The 18,791-nt window shown below is 39.9% G+C and overlaps 2 protein-coding genes across 2 annotated transcripts; both read left to right on the top strand.

The window, feature by feature from the left end:
- Positions 1-2,490: 2,490 nt before the first annotated feature.
- si:ch211-63p21.1 (uncharacterized) lies at positions 2,491-9,094 on the top strand. Its single transcript, XM_056368387.1, has 7 exons — positions 2,491-2,727; positions 3,993-4,094; positions 4,672-4,761; positions 5,043-5,117; positions 6,102-6,172; positions 6,276-6,447; positions 7,430-9,094. The coding sequence occupies exons 2-7, from the start codon at positions 4,026-4,028 to the stop codon at positions 7,637-7,639; spliced, it is 687 nt and encodes a 228-aa protein (XP_056224362.1). The 5' UTR covers positions 2,491-2,727; positions 3,993-4,025; the 3' UTR covers positions 7,640-9,094.
- Positions 9,095-11,768: 2,674 nt separating this feature from the next.
- LOC130164988 (uncharacterized) lies at positions 11,769-17,637 on the top strand. The gene is made up of 4 exons (XM_056370012.1): positions 11,769-14,249; positions 14,351-15,290; positions 15,382-15,549; positions 15,973-17,637. Exons 1-4 carry the CDS (start codon positions 12,101-12,103, stop codon positions 16,493-16,495), a joined length of 3,780 nt encoding a protein of 1,259 aa, XP_056225987.1. The 5' UTR covers positions 11,769-12,100; the 3' UTR covers positions 16,496-17,637.
- The last annotated feature ends 1,154 nt before the right edge of the window (positions 17,638-18,791 follow it).

Raw genomic sequence — 18,791 nt, 5'->3', positions numbered from 1 at the left:
CATATAGTGACTGCAATCACCAAAGCTGCCTTGATGAGACATGTTATAACGTTTCGGTGTGTGTGTGTTTGTGAATTTTTACGATTCTAAAAGAGCTCATTACACAGCACAGAGAAAGATTATGGACAGCTGTGCTGAACAACATCTTAAAAGGAAGAAGTATTCTCTGCTTGAACATTAGCGTGAGAGCACACAAGTGCAAAAACATTGCAGCATAACTGGTTGAAACGAATTATAATCAAAAACAATCTGAGAAAATATCTATCAATCCTGAAGGGTCTATAAAGTTGATGCAGTGTCTGCCACATTACTGATGGTGCAGTACATACTCACACGGGTCATTTGCATGGTCGACATGCAGCCTTAATGAGGATCCCGCCCTCGGCCATTAGGTCTCCCATAATTACACTTTATCTCGTTCAGTGGCCCTGCTGTTTTGAGGCGGCAGTGGGGCTCATGGGACATTTAGGCCAAAATGAGCTCGATTTGGAAAGCTTAGGCTCTTTTTCATAGTTATTTACCAACAGTTTTCCAGAGCTATGAAAGACAACATGCTCTTTTTAAGCATCTTATTTCTTAATAGTCACTCTTTATACTTCTTTAACCTCAAAAAATCAGGTCACAACTGTACTATAGTAATAGGCGTTTTTAAAATCAATGTCGTCAAATACTTGAAAATGATGATTGAAATGGATTTGACCAAGATCCAACTACTAGTCACAATATTTTGATGATGGTGTGGTGCAGATCATGTGAAACAGACAGATTCCCCATGGGAACACACAATATCCGGGTGTTTTCCTTTGATGAAACTGCCCTGGAACTTCCAAGTTTCTGTTTGTGTGTGTGTGGTTGAATATACAAATGTGTGCATCTCTTTTCAACCGTTTCTCTGTCTGTCCCACCGCGACTAATGAATGTATCTCAACTCTCTCAGGGCCTTGACGGCACAAGATTAAGATCAGGGAAAACATTATGTGTAATCACTTCCAGTTTGCTTGGAGAATATTAACGGTTTTTAATTGTCAGGCTCAGGAACCAGACCTTGAATTTCATCATGTAAAGGTCATTTTGAACTGAGAGTTTAATACTTTTAAATCCTTCTAACAAAAGGGATCAATTTTACACTGGCACACAGGCATTTTTGTAAGATTCAGGTGGGTTAGGGCATAATAATCAGATGACTTTTTTAGATATTTAATGACGCTAATACAAATTATGACTTATTATGATGCAACAGTTTTGCCTGTGAATGTGCATAATTTTCTTTTAGGCAACTAAACATATAATTTCCTCAAAGACAATTACATACCGGTGTACCACACTGCTATGCACCACACATTCACTGCAACAATGCATTGGCAGTCATGATTTCGATCGTCTGAGCGTGGGATGCCTTCTTTACACCTGATCATTGGTGGGTTCACAAAACCACTTGCAGATTATAATATAGGGTGAGAATCCAGCCATAGGTACAATGATATATAAAGAATAAAGATTAAATAAGATAAACAAGAAGTCTGTCTTTTCTAAAAGGGTATGAAGAACCCCAGGGCTCTTGAAAACTTCAGGCCTATGGCATATCAACTTATTTGAGCTAATCGAAAATTTGGGAATATTCACCAAAGCAGCAACCATAGGTCTCAGCACCCGTGATTGGGTCCTGATTTCTGTAATCTCGAGGCCCTTCAGGCTCTCGGCTAATATTCCATCATTTAAAAATTGCACACATTGCACACAAAGTGGGAGAAATGGTGGTTGGCAGGGGCCCAGCAAGCTCAATTTTTTTCCCAGGATCTTATACAGGTTGGAGTTTTAGTTATCACCCCTTTAACTGACATTTAACTGGCACTTTCTATGAAAAACCTACTTAGTATGTTCATTATACACACTACTGTATGAAGGTCACAAACACTTACCCATGACACATGTTTATCAGCCCAATAGCATCTTAAACAAATATAGATGGATATGAATATATATGTATGAATATGAATGTGAATATATGAATATATCTCCAGAAGACATTCTGGAGAATACAAACATGAACTGGATTAATTGACCTTTTCTGCATCCATTATTTTCTAAAACTATCAAAGAAACAGATACAATACATGTATGTATAAACTGTGCTCAAACTATGATTTTGATTTTATTAAATTCATTTCAACTTAGATTGTATTGTTTTGGTGTTAAAAGCCCCCGAATATGAAAAGAACTGAACAGAGTTATTTCTATGCATATACCCTGTTATCTAGTCATTTATTTTTATTCGTTCATCATTACTTATACACGTGTTAATATTATAATTAATGTTTTTAGGTTTTTGTTTTTATGTATTTATTTATTTGAGAGAAACATTACAGGGGTTGTATATGTGTGCGCATATAGGCCTACAAGCCCTTCATGTTCCTCTCTATTGCTTTTATTTAGAAGGTCTTGAACGGAAGTCCCTCCTGCCGCTTGTCGCGCTCCCGCGTTGTTTTGGGAACATTCGGTTTCCCGGTGAGCGCGCGCTTCCCGGGCTGTAGCTGCCTGTCATCGCTGGGGCTGACATCACACAGAGGATTCGCCACAATGTCAAACATCCACCAGCAGCGCGAGCTCATGGCTTCCCCGCGCCACAATGAGAAGCATCGCCGCGTTCTCCTGCTCATTCTCTAAATACAAAACTCCATTCATCTTTTTATGGGTTTATTCCATGTTCCCGGACAGGATGCGTTTGAGGTAAGATCGGTCACTCTGTTATTTCTTTATTATCATAATTACAGAATTATTTACGTTTTCCCATAATTGTCTGTATGAAAAATCATTTTATGTTTCAACATCACAATCTCTTAATGTTGACAGCATCTTTTCCCCTCTCATCTTTATGTGAAAAGTTGTCCGGCACCAACATTCACTGTCGTAGGCTATTACGTAATGGGAGTGCGGACACTGCTGAACAGATGTTACAGTGAGGTGCTGTAATGACAAATCTCTGGTAGCAGACCCCTCAGCTTTACACAGCTCCATGTGTACACTTTTTTTTTCTTTTGGCAACACTCGTTTCCTCACTGATTCACTGTAAGGAAAAAAATATACTTTATTATTGGTCCAGCTATTATTTTAATCCTCCACACTTTAGAAAAAAAATGCATTACTATGGAAATTGTAGGAATATTAAGCCTATATATTATCAATGGAACATAAAGACTCTAAAATAGGCTATGACTCAGTTACTTTAAACTTGAATAAAACAGGCATCCTGAAAGTCCATAGACTATTTAAACAATTTTGTACTTGTATATTTATCATCAAAATCTATATTCAGCGTTTAAATCAGTGGTGGCTTCACTGACTAGCTGACAGTTATGGAACATACTGTTCATAGCAACAAAACAAAGACTATATTTTTTAAATGATTTTATTATATATTTAATTACACTTAAGAGTATGTACTTACAGTCAACAGGGCTCGGCAATATGGAAAAAAATCTATATCCCAATACTATTTGTAACCACTTTTCAATAGGACATCTTCTCTAAAGGGTTTATAAGTTGTAATGAATTGCTTCCTTATTCCTTATTATTGCTCTTTAATAATGTCTTTAGCTTATCTAAAGCCCTTTATTTATAAAGGGTGCCATATTAGAAAAGTTGTATTGCATATTTTTCTGATATCGACATATATCATGATAAGGCAGATGTAGGCAAAATCACATGTAAAATAATCACATTGATGTTTAATGGAGTTAACTATTATGATTTACATCTGGCAAAACTGCAAAACTCCCCTAAAACAATTCCATATTTTTTAAAGTTTTTTTAAATTACAACTTGCTTGGCGTCATTAATTTGGACAGAAGGATGTCGTCAAATCACCATGATACAATAAATGAAAATCAATAAACTGAAAATTTCAGAGAGCACCACACTGTTAAGACAGAAGAACCCTTTATTTATTTCTAAGTTATTTAACCAGATTGTGTGCTGTGCATGTGTGCCAACAGGTCTATGTGAGTGTGTGAGCCAGGTCAGAGGTCATGCTGCGGAGGGAATCTGACTCACACGGCCTCTTTTCCTCCGGAGAGACGTCTGACAATGACTGTGAGGTGAGGCTGTTTATTTATAGGCCTACCTGTTAGCGTCACAGTATAGAGCTCACGAATCAGAATGAGACATTAAAGCGCACTTAGTATCACATCGCTACATTGCCAATTGACAATGTAACAATGAATAGTCTACAGCAGTGATGAAACTATACTGTATATCCAACTGAGTAATCAATAATAAGGTAATGGAACACATACTGTAAATATAGCTCTGATGTTATTTTCTTCTTTGTCTGAATCACATGGATTCATCAGGACTCATAACTCAAATATCTGACGCTGCCAGTCAGCCGTCCTCCACTTTTGAGCAGTTTAAAATGCGAGTAGGTGGGAAAGGTTGAAATCCAGAAATCTCATCACTGAGCCACTGACAGGGATTCAGGATATTAAAACTTAAGCTGGCGATATTTAACAACTGCTTATCTTCAAGTCCATTCTACATGGTAACTGTCACGCGTTGTATAAACTCGTGTCCGTCAAAGCGTCACGATAAAAGGAACAACAAGCCTCAAATACAGTAAGTCAACTTACAGATCACAGTTGTTTATCCTGTCTGTCTTTGTCTCTTCTGTCTCAGATGGGGGCGAGCTGTGGAGAGGTAGATGAAGTGTGTCTGTGCGAGGCCGGTCCCTGTACACTTTATTCAGAAGCACACACGCCTACGCCGGTGAGTGCTCAGTCTTCCCACTTAAGTGTCTGCGGCCATCGCTCAACCTGCTCAGATCACAAAGTGTTACTTCATCTGTAATTGTGCTCTAAATACATGGCTTTAACTTCCTGCCGACCCCTCTCTCTCTCTCTGTTGCTCTCTCTCTCTCTCCCTCTTTGTTTTTTTTTCATCTTTTACTGTATATTTTAAAGGAACTGTTTCACAGGTGTCAGTTCGTATCTGTTGAAGTCAATCAGTCAGTCAGTCTCCGCTCTCTTCTCGTTCTCTCTTGTTCTCAGGACACACTGCTGTGTGAACACTGTGGAAAAAACAGAGTAATGTTAACCAGGTACTCTGAGGGATACGGCACAGAGGTAAAGTGTGAGTGTGAGCCCATGTGTGCACACAGTATAACTACTTCAGACACTGAAGAGTCTCGTCTGCATGTGTCTGCAAATGCAACACCTTGTTTTCATATGTGTGCGGTCTTTACTTTGGCAGGTAGCTGGCAGTCTTATAAGGCTGTTTCTAGGTTGCTACTAATACATGTACAGAAGCCCAAAACCGATAGGGATATTATTACACTATATTTGTAATGTGGATTTTCAGTAGCTTAAATTTAAAAACAACCACTAACAAAATTATACCTGATTATTAATAATACCATATTTTGAGGAGTGTAAACATGTGTTTTCTTTTTCTTTTACCTTCTTCATTTAAGCCAAACTTCTCAAATGCAATCGAAACGCAAGCAGTCATGGATATTTAACAAAACGAAATACATTTTTGATTTAAATCAATATCAGTAAATGTGTCCAGACAATTTTATGTGGAGAATAGTGAATTAGAGAGCAGCTTTGGAACCAGGTTAAGTATCTACGCAGTACATATCAATTAGCTGCCAGTCTTTATATTTGCATGTTAGCCATCAAGTAAAATCAGGAGATGAGGAACAACCACCAGATTAAAAGCCTTTTGAGCTCATTAGTCATGTGTAGATGTGTTAGCTGATTCATGCATGATAATAATAATGATGGTGGTAATAAAAAGTGACGCATGAAGAACAGTCCCACAGACAAAATGCCATCGTCAAGTGTTGTTTTCGGTTTACAAATAGTGGCGGTCGCTGATGATTCACCGGGGCTGTTAGGTGTTTCATCCAACAACTGCAAAATAAAATCCCTTCTAGAGTGGATGCGGAGGCTGTGTTGAAAAGGGCTTTCAGCTTTTTCTCAAATGGAAAATGTTTGTCTTAATGTAACAGCTTCAAGCATATTATCTGTATATTTGTCTTTATGCATACACATTTTTGTTTTTAATTACATATTGTGTCTTTTATACGTTTTATTCCTCTGCAGGAGGAGTGTGTATTATCTGACCCTCAGGGGGAGAGTGATGCAGATGCTGATATAGAGGATACAGATTGCAGGTTTGATGTGCACTCACACTCACATTCACACACAGTCTACCTTTGCTTGTACTTCTTCCCTTTGTAAGTGTCTAACCTTGTGCCGTTTACCTGATTGGTTCAGACTCCAGGAGCCGGGATCTCTCCAGCGAATCAGCTCGCGGAGACGCAAGCGTCCACGGGTAGCGCGGCAAGACACCACAGAGAGTGAAGACGATGGTGGGAGGAGTCACAGATCCCATCGCTGGAACCTCAGGCTCAGTCCTGACAGAGCACACAGCAGAACCATACTGGAGGTAAAAAAAAAAAGAAAACACAACACAGTAATGTGAAGTCGGATTAGTTGTGCTGTACCGCCATTTCAACAAAACACACAGGCTTGAGAAAAAGCTCATTGTTGCTAGTTTAAATCCACAGATATTATTTATTTGGTTAATTGAAATGATTGTGTTGATACGGGTGTTGGAGGGAAAGCGAAATCTGTCTTAACAAGAAGAAGAAAAAAGGCATACAGTAGGGAGAAACGGTTGGGTATTACTGCTTTCAATGAAGTGTAATTTGTATTTAAGTGGTGCATGTGTTGATATACAGGGTTTTAATACTCTCTTGTGTTTAGTTCCTATATTGCTATAAATTCTGAGTTTGCTAACCATGTCTTTACCAATAAAATTTTTTCAAAATATATGCTTATGGGCATAATTGCATCAGAATCGGACAGGAAATGTAAGGGCAGAGAACAAGTGGGATAACATGCAATAAAGGTCTCATGTTGGATAATTGGAACCAATAAAAACAGGAGAGTCTTTTTTTTTACCACTGGGAGTGCTATAGAGCAGTGTTTTTATGAGTGGGTCACCTTTTTATTTTTATCCTGTTAGTGATGTAATACACGGTGCTGCTGCTTCTTCACTCGGATCAACAGTGGGTGGCAGTGATGTGCCAAGACATGTAGCAATGCGCCAACGAATGCAAATGTTTCAAGGGGAAGGAAATTCATTTAACATGTTTGTTAAACCTCAAGGCTGCACACAAGGCATTCTGGTGAGGAAACACTAAATGTAAACTTAACTTTTGTTTGTTCACAAGAAAACTCCACACAGCACCTTTAAAGGCTCAGTTTATGGATTGAAATATGAATCGGTGGACCCTAATATAAACCTAAGTGAACCAAATACAAGACTGTACATAAGACAGGGGATTTTATTATTATTTGCATGAGAGAAAATGAAGAATATGTGTATTCAAAGACCTACATTTCTCCTCCTTCCTGTCTTCCAGGAGAGCATATCACAGGTCAGGCCGCTGATCATCTGCCGGCCAACCACGGAGAGGCAGACGAGTCCAGTCGAGCTGCCCCGAGGCTCCAAGCTGATGTCTCTGTGGCCGTCGTCCCTCTCTTTTCCTCTTATCCTCCTCCTCTCGCTGCCCCTCTCCCTCTCCCTCGTCATTGTTATCGTGTCTTTCCTCCTACCGTGGGCCAGCGCTTGACCCGACATTTCTGTACATCAATAGGTTCATTCCAACAACTACACAAAGTTCCACCAACTCCTGAAATGTAGTGGATAGCACAAACTGGAAAGAAATATGTATTGGGTCTTTTAAACAAACTAATATTTTAGAAATCTTTAATTCTGATGGTTTTTTTTCCCTTCCAGAAAATATTAAAAATACATTTTTGGAAGGATTTTAAACATCTTGTTTTTGGGGGGACATTGTTGGCCTTTGGGCTCCATTAAAACCACAAAGACACAGGTTCAAATATTACAATTTTTCATGCTGCACCTGTTAAAACCACTGTCTGTGCATTTACATCCGGAGTCTGGTCACTGATGAAAACAACATAAACTCTGCGCTTGCTTCTGCCTCATACAATCTCACCTTCCGTCTCACTTCCTCACCCCCTCATTTGTAAAAATAGACCTCTCCTCTCGCTCCTTATTCTAACGAGCCACAGGGGCGATATGTCGGGGGGGGGGTGTGTTTCAGGGCTGCGCAGGTACATTCAAAAAAGGAAAACATGTAAAAGACGATGCTGCTGAACTATGCAATACCTCTGCTCCTACCGCGGCATCCCAACTGCTGTCAAAGAACGTCTACTATGTCCTTGGCATTGTCGTCACCTTCTTGGCCCCTTTTCTCTCTGATGAATATACTTTATGAATGCAGGGACTTATGGTTCTAAAATAGAGCATGACCCAATTTAAAAAGCAATAGCAGGAGAGATCTGATATAGCTCCCACCATGTATGATCTGCAGTACATCTGTTATTTTAATGGAGGGATTACATGTAGTGTTTTACTTGTTGCAGACTGATTTAGAAACAGGTGGATCCTACTTCTTCTTCTTCTTCTGCTTCTTCTTTTCTCCGTCTTCTCCATCTTCTTATTCTTCTTCTTCTCCTGGCTACACTTGTATGTTTTTAGTAAAATAAGCTGACCTCAAAATAAAACGAGCTTTAGTGAAACTTAATTATGTTAAAGCAATTTAAACACTTTAAAGTATTTCACAGTCTTGCATTTGAAACATTACTATCGTGTTTAATAACATCCATGTCATGTCTATGTTTATGAATTATTATTTAAGACGAAAAGTGAGCTTGACAATCGGTCATGCTGCTAATTTCAAGCTGAAATAACTGGAAAAAGCCATTTTGCCGTGGCTTCTCTGTACTGTACGTTTGACGTTACCTTGTTTTCGAATGCTTTCAAAGCCATGATTATAATTTTTTTTAACACCACACTGAAGTTGCTTGCATCCCTGTAGAGAAATGTTTGTTTCTCAATTAAGATCAAATTGTACTGTATGAGCTAATTTGATTAATGTTAAAGACCTTTTTCCTCTCCCAGCCATTGTATTGCCTGTTTTACATGTTAAATTATATTTCCATGTGTATGTTGACCTCTATTTCATTGAGCCATAGAAGTTCAATAAAACTAGATTGTATTTTGACAAAAAAAAGCTTCTTTTTTGTATATACCAGCAGTGTAAGACAACAAGTTGTGGTTTTGTCAGATTTTGTCAGTTTTATACGTCAGTTTTTGTAAGGGTTAAAAAAAACGAAACAAAACAAATGTTCATTAGTGAGTGTATGTTTTCCTTTCACACAGCTTTACAGAATAGGAGTGAATGCTTTGATAAGTGGAGGCAATACCTGTTCTTGCACTTCTTCTACTTCTGCTGATGTTAAGAAGAAGAAGAAGAGTTTTAGCCTCATTTCCCAGCAGTGTTTGCTGAACTTGAGGAAAGGGCCTGAGGGGGAGGGTCCCATAACGAGGTTAGCACTCTTCACTCCTCCTCTCGCTGCGTGTGTCGTCATGGTAACAATCAGGACTGCAGAGGAAACAGACTTTTCATAAGTAGACTGTAAGCTGCTGCCCAGAGCCAAACACTCGCTTTAGGTGATGATGTGAATAGAGCAACATCTGCACATCTGCACATCTGCTGTGTTACATGATGTTTAACTTGGTAATGAAAATCTGCTCTACTACACTGTGGCATTTATAGAAAAGTTGTTGGTATAATATAATTTATTTTATCCTAAAAACATGCTCCACGACAGCCTTCTTTGGGTTGAAAGAAGCTTGCACACATTTGAATGCTTACACACAACACACATATTCAGTCTGGAGAGAAATGCTTTACCTCATGAATGTTTTCAAAATGCAAAATATTTAGCTGAAGTTTTCAGTTTATTTAAATGCATTCAACTTCCCTTCTTGCGTAGGTTTCATTAATAGCCTGACTCACTTGTCTGCTTGTTTAAACCTCCCTGTGTGTATGTACAGTAGATATGCGTGAGTAGATATGCTTGTGTGTGTGTGTGTGTGTGTGTGTGTGTATGTGTGTGTGATCCCTCACACGTGAGTGGCTGTGAAAGACCAGAGTTATTGTGTCCTCAGGTAGGAGTGTGTTTTAAAGCGAGATGTTGCCCACCAGTTTCATTTCCAGCACACCCACTCAGAGTGCTTCAACTTCAAAGCATTTCAGTAGATAGAATTTCAGTAAGAATTCAGTCTGTGTGCTGTTGCGCCAGTCATCTTAAGATTGCGTCGACGTTAAAGAGAAAAGACCTTTAATCAGGGTTACTGGGTTTGTTTTGCACAAGAGTAAGTGACAGCCCTGCTCAAGTGCTTCTCTGGTTCCAGTCCTCTGACCTGCAGCCCCTAATGTGGACAGCTAGCTAGATACCTAGCAACAGAAGGCTGGTGAGAAGGATGGATGAGATTGACACAGCTGTACAAGTTGTTGTAAGTCATCTTACAGAAATAACAAATCTTGAATCAACATATTTATTCGATCAATATAAAAAAAAGTAAACTGCTCCTAGCCAGTGCTATTGCAGCTTCCATATCAACAGACATGATGTCAGCGGGACGGATACATCGCTTTCTACTGATCTACTGAGCAAAAAAACAAAAAACAAAACAAAAACAAAACTAACCTCCTTTTCCCAACAAGAAATCAGCTACCATGAACAATAAACAACAATGAAATACCATTTCCATATAATTATCAGGCTAGTTTAAGTGTCCGTGAGCACAAGCTAGTTCAGAGGAGCTTGACTTCTGAGATTAAACCTGGAAGAATTTAAATTTAGTTTCACAAATATAAGACAACATCAAGCTACAAAAAGGACAAATTGACTTATAACTAACACTGTTATAACTAACACTGTAATTTCTGATAGCTGTTAATTTGAGATGCTACAGTGACTTGCTGTTAGGATCAGACAAAATACATCACTGTTTCTGGCTAAGACATATTCAGAAACTCATCACAAAGTTTGTTTAAAGACCGTCCTAAAGTCCGTCTATCTTACTAAATCAAATTACACTAATAAAACTTAAGGTAACAAAAGCATCCCAAAGCAGTTGCCATTTCTAACAATGTGGTAACACAAGGAGAGAGCATATTTGTGAGAGTCCATTGTCAGCTGCTTGTGACCTGTGAAGCTATTTTTCAACTCAAGGTTACAGTGTGACCCAGCTGTTTGTTTTCTCTGTCGGCACAAAAGCCGATACATATAAATTGTGTTTTGTTGTGTTTTGTTGTCCCCTTGGCCTCTTATCTACCCTCGTGCCTCTCGATACTTGACCCAGATACCACTGTGTTTGGCCGTGGAGGAGCAATGTGATTCCACTGATGACCCTCTAGGCATTTAATCCTGATCCCTGAGTCATATGGCCCTGAATAAAGATGCTTGCCAAGGCCCCCAAGATGTCTTGGTGCACAGATTCATGCAGGCAGAGAACCAGCTGCCTCCAGGTCTAGATTATTCTCTTATTTATTTCTTGCTGGGGCCAAATATTTACAGTATAAATTCAAGAACAGTAGAACATGATCAGTACAGTACTGGAGTGCAATGTTGAATTATTCAAGAACATGAAAATAAAATGCATGACCTCTAAACACACATGATATAATAACCAATAAAAGGTAATAATAACAAATTGAGGAAACATGAAAAGGAACAAAACAATTTAACATTAATATAGTAGAAATATAACCAAACATTTAGTGCATAAACCCCCAAAAAAATCTTTGTCAGGTCTCAGGTTGACACCCCAAACAGTTTAGAATTTCAATTACCTCGTGACATATTACACTATTTAGCAGCATGTTTGGTTATATCAGGAATCGTGAGCACTTGTGCCACTGTTGAACCTTCATATACAGGAGAGAGAGAGAGAGGCAGGACAGTAACAAACAGACAACACAGCTGGTGTCTGCAGACGGGACAAGAGGTAGAGCTGCTTGCAACAATAACAGCAACATCCAAACAGTGGACTGACATTGGACATACATGATTTTCTCTGTGCATTCTTGCACGAGATGTGCAAAAAGTAAGTGACCTACAATCTTTTGGCAATCAAGAGGTGTTAATGTGTTGAGTGTTTAGGAAAGGGGGGATTGAAAGGATTAGTAGAGATTAAAGTTATACTTGACAGTATGGCAGTAGCTAATCCCTGCCTACAGAAGGAGTGGGATGAATGGAAGAAAGATACGCAGGAAAAAAGGAGGAGGAAATGGAGGGAGAGGGTGAATCTTTGGGGAAAAGTGGAGGTGAATGAGGAGGAGGAGGAAGAAGAGGAGGATGATGGGAAAGAAAACGAGGAGGACACAGACAGTGAGGAAGTGAGTGAAGAGGAGAGGGAGGAGGAAAATGAAGCTGGTTGGAAGGGAGAAAAAGAGGAAAAGCTGGAGGAAGGGAGTGAACAGGAAGAAGAAGGGCAGGAGAAGAAAATAAACAGGGAAAAAAAGGACAAGGCGAAGGAAGCACACAACACAGAGAAAGAGGAGGAAAAGGGAGAAAATGAAAGAGAGAGGAATGTTAAGGAGAACAAGGAAATGGATTCAGAGGCGGAGAGGGAGGTGACGGAGGCAGAGGAAATGGAGGAAGGGGAAGAGAAAATGTTAAAGAGGGAGGAGGTGGAGGAGAAGAGGGTGAGGGAAGCAGAGGAACTGGATGAAGGGGAGGAAGTGGGAGAAAATGAGGTAGAGAGAGAGGTTAAGGTCAACAAGGAGGTGAATGAGGAGGAAGTGAAGGAAGTGGAGAAACTGGAGGAAGGGGAAGAAGTGGGGGAAAATGAGGTAGAGAGAGAGGTTAAGGTGAACATGGAGGTGGAGGTGGAGGAGGAGGAGGAGGTGGAGGAGGAGGAGAGGGAAGTGAAGGAAGTTGAGGAACTAGAGGAAGGGAAGAAAGGTAAAGAAAATGAGTTTGATAGGGAGGTCAATGAGAATGAGGAAGTGGAAGATGAGGAAGGGAAGGAAGTGATGCAAGGAGAAATTGTTGCGATTGGGGTTGAGGGGGAGGTTAGGGAGAATGAGGAGATGGTTGAGAGAGAGAGGGGGGACACAGAATCAGAGCAATGGGAGGAAGATGGAGAATCAGAGGAAGAGGTAGAGATTAAGGTGAACAAGGAGGAGGAGGAGGAGGAGGAGGAGGATGAAGACAGGGAAGTGACAGAACAAGAGCAGGTAGGGGAAGATGATGATGGGAAAGACGAGCAACCGGAGCAGGAGCAAATTGAACATTACGACCCTAGAATGCAGTTTAGAGAATACATAAACGAAAGGGGGATTGAGGACGAACATGCTCAGCAAAACCGAGAGAGCGTAGCACAAGAAGATGGAACAGTAAAAGAAGAAGACATTTTTTCAGATTCAGTCGAGCCCGATGATGAAGATTCTGACTGGATGGAATCTGAGGATGAAAGCTTCAAGTCAGAGAGAAAGAACGAAGAGAGAGCTACTGAAGAACAATGCAATGATCCCAGGGAACTGGACAATCTTGATGAAAAGTCAACGAGGAATGAAAATAGCACATTAGGAGCGTGGACTTCGAAGGAAAGACGACAAGAGGAAGACGAGAGTGAGAAGCCTACATATGAGGAAGAAACAGTTGCAGAATCTTTGACAACTCACGTAGAAGAGTTTCAAGACTGTCAAGAAAAACTTCAAGAGGAAGAGGAAGACTCTACAGATGACGAAGATGCAGAATATTCAATGTATGAAGATGTGGATAGTAATGAAGATGTGGTAAAGATTTACTGCAAAGATGATTACCCTACGGACATATTCTGCACTCTGAAAGAGTTTAGGGACTCTTCCCTTCTCACCGACCTAACTTTGAGCACAGAAGATGGGAAGAGTTTCCATGTCCATTCCCCTGTTCTGGCTGCTGTCAGCTCCTTTATCTGGGAAGGCCTGAGTAGAAACAATATAGAAAATGATAGAGTTGATGAAAGAAAAGATGATGGCACAAGAGTTGGAACCAATACGTGGTCACTGTCCCTGGGTTCAGCGGTAGATCATGTTGGATTAGAGGCAGTTGTGGAGTTTGCCTATTCTGGACTTATATCTTGTCTGACCAAGGACACCGTGGAACAGATAAAGGCAGCAGCTCAAAAGCTTGGCGTTCCCAGGGTGCTGGATCTCTGCACCGAGGAAGAGTCCACAAAAACTGAAGGTCAGAAGAACAAAGAAAGGATCTCTGCTGCAGAACAAATGATGATCAGTCTTCAGTCCATCAAACAGTTGTGGATGGACAAGGTGGGCTGTGATGTTATTTTGGAAGCTATTGGAGACTCGCTGCATGGTGAGTAGACAACCAATTAGTGAATTTATATAAAGTTTCATATATGTCCTGTTATGTTTTGGGAGGTAGAGGCTAGTATCTCATCACCATTCTCCCTCTAGTCCACAGAGTAATCCTAGCCGCAAGTAGTGACTACTTCCGTGGCATGTTCACGTTGGGGATGAGGGAGTCGCATCAGACTTGTGTGACTCTCCCCTTCCTCTTGGCCTCAGAGCTGGAGGTTCTGATCGGCTGCTCCTACAGCGGGACTCTGCCCCTCAGCTGGAGGTGTGTCTTTGAGATCACTAGTACCACTCTCCAACTCCAGTACCAACCTGCCCTCTCCTTGTGCCTAAACTTCATGCAACAAGAAATTAATCCCCACTCCTGCCTGGATGTGGCATCTTTTGCTCAGGCTTACGAGATGGTGCAGCTTCTCGAAGTTGCGGATGATTTTGTCTTGCGACAGTTCCAAAAGGTAGCATGCACCTTAAAGTTCAAGGACCTGCCAGCCAAAAACCTCCTCAGGTACTTGAACAGTCACTCACTCTGTGTTCCATCTGAACTTGTTGTATTCAAAGCAGTGGTGGCATGGATTCAAGCTAAGCCCAAGAAAAGGCTTAAACTTGCTAAGGAATTGATGAAAACTATTCACTTTCCCTTGATGACATTCAAGGAATTCAAAGAGGTTCAGTCTCTGAATATGTGGTCGGATCACAGCCTGGTCGAGCTCTATGAAGCAGTTTTTGAGGATTTCTGCTCCAATGACACAGCACCACAGAGTCAGTGCCGCATCTACCTGCCAAAAGAGAGTCTGGTCCTGATTGGAGGTGACCGGATCTCTGAAGATCTGGGTAGCCGCAGCATCAGCAAAGAACTCTGGTTTGGGAATTCCCTGAGGAACCATACAGGGATAAAAAAGAACATGGAGTGGAGAAAGTTGGGAGAAATGCCAGAGCCCGCGAGGTTCGGTCATGAGGTGGCGGTGCTCAAAGGACAACTGTACGTGTTTGGTGGGAAGAGGTATTATGGAGTTGGTGACACCCTGAATTCTGTTTACAGGTAAGAGAGGGTACACTTGGGTCATTCAAGAAAATGGAGTACAGTTTACGTATCAACATATGTATCACTGTTTCTGTCCCCACATCTGTAGGTATGACCTCCATCAAAACAGCTGGGAGAGCCTGGCTGAAATGCACGAAAAGAGATGCGCTTTCTCTGTGGTTGTGCTAGATGGAAAGATATATGCCATCGGTGGACACTGTGACCCTGAGTATATTGATAGTGTGGAACGATACTGCCCCACTGCAAACTCTTGGAGGTATGTTGGAAGGGATATTAATTTTTCAAAGCAATGCGTGCTATATAAAATTTGCGAACCAGCCACCATCTACTAGCTCAGTAGCTTGTGCCATATTGACTTGCTATGGTTAGGCCAGATCTGTATGGTTGTCTGACCAGACACTATGATTTTGGAGCAAAAACTACTTAAAAAATAAATATATATCAAATGCAATCGCAAAATTGTGTCTTTTGGATTCTGTTGAGAAATCTAATGTTGCCAATGAGAATGGGTTAAATTGAAGGATACTTGATGCTAACTGTGTAAGTAAGAGAATCATGGCCCAACAGAGAAATGTCTTAAAGTCAGGGATGTCTTGTGTTGACTAAACAGAATGAGCAATATACGTATAAACTCAATGTATATACTTAGATATATAAAAAAAAATCTCTTTTCTTTCAGCTTTACCTGGCCCATAGATCTGCCTCTCGGCGGGCATGTTGCAAAAATTTTACAAGGACAGATCTTTGTCTCAGGAGGGCTGAACAGCGACTACCGTTGTCTTGCATCCATGTTTCTCTACCACCCAGAGACCGGGAGCACCTATCTGGCAGACATGACTAAACCTCGGGCTCATCACTGCATGGAGGCCCTGGGTGACCGTCTTTATGTAGCAGGTGGAATCACCACAGATAATAACAACACCATTGTTGACCAGCTAGCCTGCGAGGTGTACAATCCTTCAGCTGACTCCTGGACTGCCTTAGCATGTCTAAATGTGCCACATGTTGGAGCAGGAAGTGCAGTTTTGGAGGGAAAGTTTTATGTGCTGGGTGGATACAGCCAGGAGGACTACAGTGACACTAAAATGGTCCACCGTTATGATCCCGCCACAGAGAGATGGGAGAATATGGGCAAGATGCCTGGGCCAAACAGTGACATACGAGCAGCTCTGCTGTGTTTGCCATCACATTTCCGATTGTGATGTGAAGAGATCCAGTATGTCACTTATAGTTTTTAAGGTTTAATGATGCTGAATTTCATGTTACTTAATCCATGTTAATTACAGCATTATTTTTGTAATTTTGCAAACATTCTTCCATTGTAGATGAGGGACGGATAGGTATGTACAATAATCATGTCTCACAATATCTTGATTGAGATAAATGTATCTTTTATTTTAGGGATGCCAAATGTAGGATATCTATGAATTGTAGTGTATTTTTGGTGCTATTAATTTAACTAAACTGTTAAATGTGCTGTAATTAAATTTTATAAGTTTTAGTTAGGGATGGAGTGATAATTAATTCCTTAATAAAACATATTATATTTAGTATTTTATGTAGTTATTAGTGTATGTACTCATTACTGCAATAACCAAATATGACCACAGGAGAGAGCTGTCCCACTTGTGTTCATAGTTGCCATAGTTTTAGTGAAAGGCTGGTGAACACATTTGTCATTGCTGAAGGTGCAGACAGAGACATCCGAGAGAGGAAAATAGACAATGTATTGAGTTTATTGTTTTGCATTAATTATTCTGAAGGTTCACACATACATACTTCTAATAAAAATTTACCTAAACATTTAAAACATGTATCGAGCCACTCTAGTTTTGGATAGAACCAAAATACAAATATATGTCTGATCATCTACATTGGGAAGAGGAGAAACCCACTGAAGGTTGTGTGTCCATTCAGGTTATCAAACACTCTGCCGTTATCCCACAGCTCCATGTGCACAGTATCTCCAGCAGCCAGCTGCAGAACAACAGCGTTACTGCTACTGTCTGAGCCGTCTACTGAAGGGTCATCATAGGTTGAAATCTGACGGACAGCATTCTTCATTAATATGGCCCCCACTATATGAGTGTTGTAGCCATAGGAACTGAAGCTAAAGTAGTAGAGACCATTTACTGGTGCTGTGAAGATGCCTGTAACACACCAAAGACAAGCAGATGCAAGATGAATCACTGAAATCACAAATAGATTTATGATTTACTTCTTAAATATTTCTGAGAGAAGAGCTACTGGAGGAAAACATTGCGGGGAGAACCCAATGAATTATGGCTTTTCAGGACCTGGGTTAACTAACAGGGAACTCAAAAATAAAGTATTACAACTGAAATGTAAGCGGTGATGTGTTTCTTTTATTGACTGTAAATCCAGTGTTACTATAATTCATGATTAATTGGCCTCAATAATTTAAGTTTGATTCAACCAATGACACTATATCAAATGCTACTTGAAGTATCATTAATTAACATATTTGGGGTTTTTTTCTAACTCTGGAAGGAAATATCTGGCTTTTGGGTTGTTAAATGCTCCTCTATGTTCACCAGTTACAGCAAAGTAGCGAGTTGGTAAACCAAAACAATGATGTAAAATAGACTAAAATGCTCTGTAAAGTTTTTGTCACCCATTTTACATTACAATTAAATATTTTTTAATGTAAAATATTGATTAGTGCAGCTTTAATTTCCCCATAGCACTACAATCACCACTAGGAAACACTACAGACCTGAGTCATGTGATATCAGTATCTTGTTTGAAATACCAGAAGCAGGTGTTTGAAAATAGAAAATAGTTCTATGATATTTACAATTTTCTCTGACAAACCCTTAGAAATGAAAAAAAAAGTAACAATGTTCTAAACATAGACTACTAAACACAAACTCACAGTGTAAGATCGAACAGTACCTGTATTTTGATCGTAAGCATTGCCGGTGTTCGATAAGATCCTTTTAAAAACTAGAGTCTTGTCAGTGCAGGGTCCTCTGTAAATCTCTCCAAAGTTTGCCAAAGAGACAGAGAATGCAATCTGAGGAGCAGCTGTGGGCAGAAAAAAATTGTAAATGTTATAAAGATAATATATAGATAATATTAAAAGATGTGAGTCACGGACTAGTGATACTGAACCATACCTCACATTTAGAAATGAACACTCACAGACAGCAGATTTTAGGATTCTTCACAGTTGTATCATTTAATATCACATGAGAAATTTGTTTTAGACTTATATCAGTGTGATCACGTAACATTTTCTGGTGTAAAATATTGAACTCTCTTAACATACAAACTTAAATAATCACAGATGATTGGGAGGAAATACTATTAATCTGTCTTACCTTTACCACTACTCTGTTTGAGCTTATCAATCTCCCCCTCTGAGGCGTTCAGTCTCGTTTGCAGGCCTGCACAAGTTTATAAAAAACAATTAATGACAAAAAAAGCAAAAAAAACCCCAGAACAAAACAAATGTATTACTCAAATTTTTTTTTA

Source organism: Seriola aureovittata, chromosome 23, assembly GCF_021018895.1.
Source record: "Seriola aureovittata isolate HTS-2021-v1 ecotype China chromosome 23, ASM2101889v1, whole genome shotgun sequence".
In the NCBI taxonomy this organism is placed as follows: domain Eukaryota; kingdom Metazoa; phylum Chordata; class Actinopteri; order Carangiformes; family Carangidae; genus Seriola; species Seriola aureovittata.
This window is presented reverse-complemented; position numbering and strand designations above follow the sequence as displayed.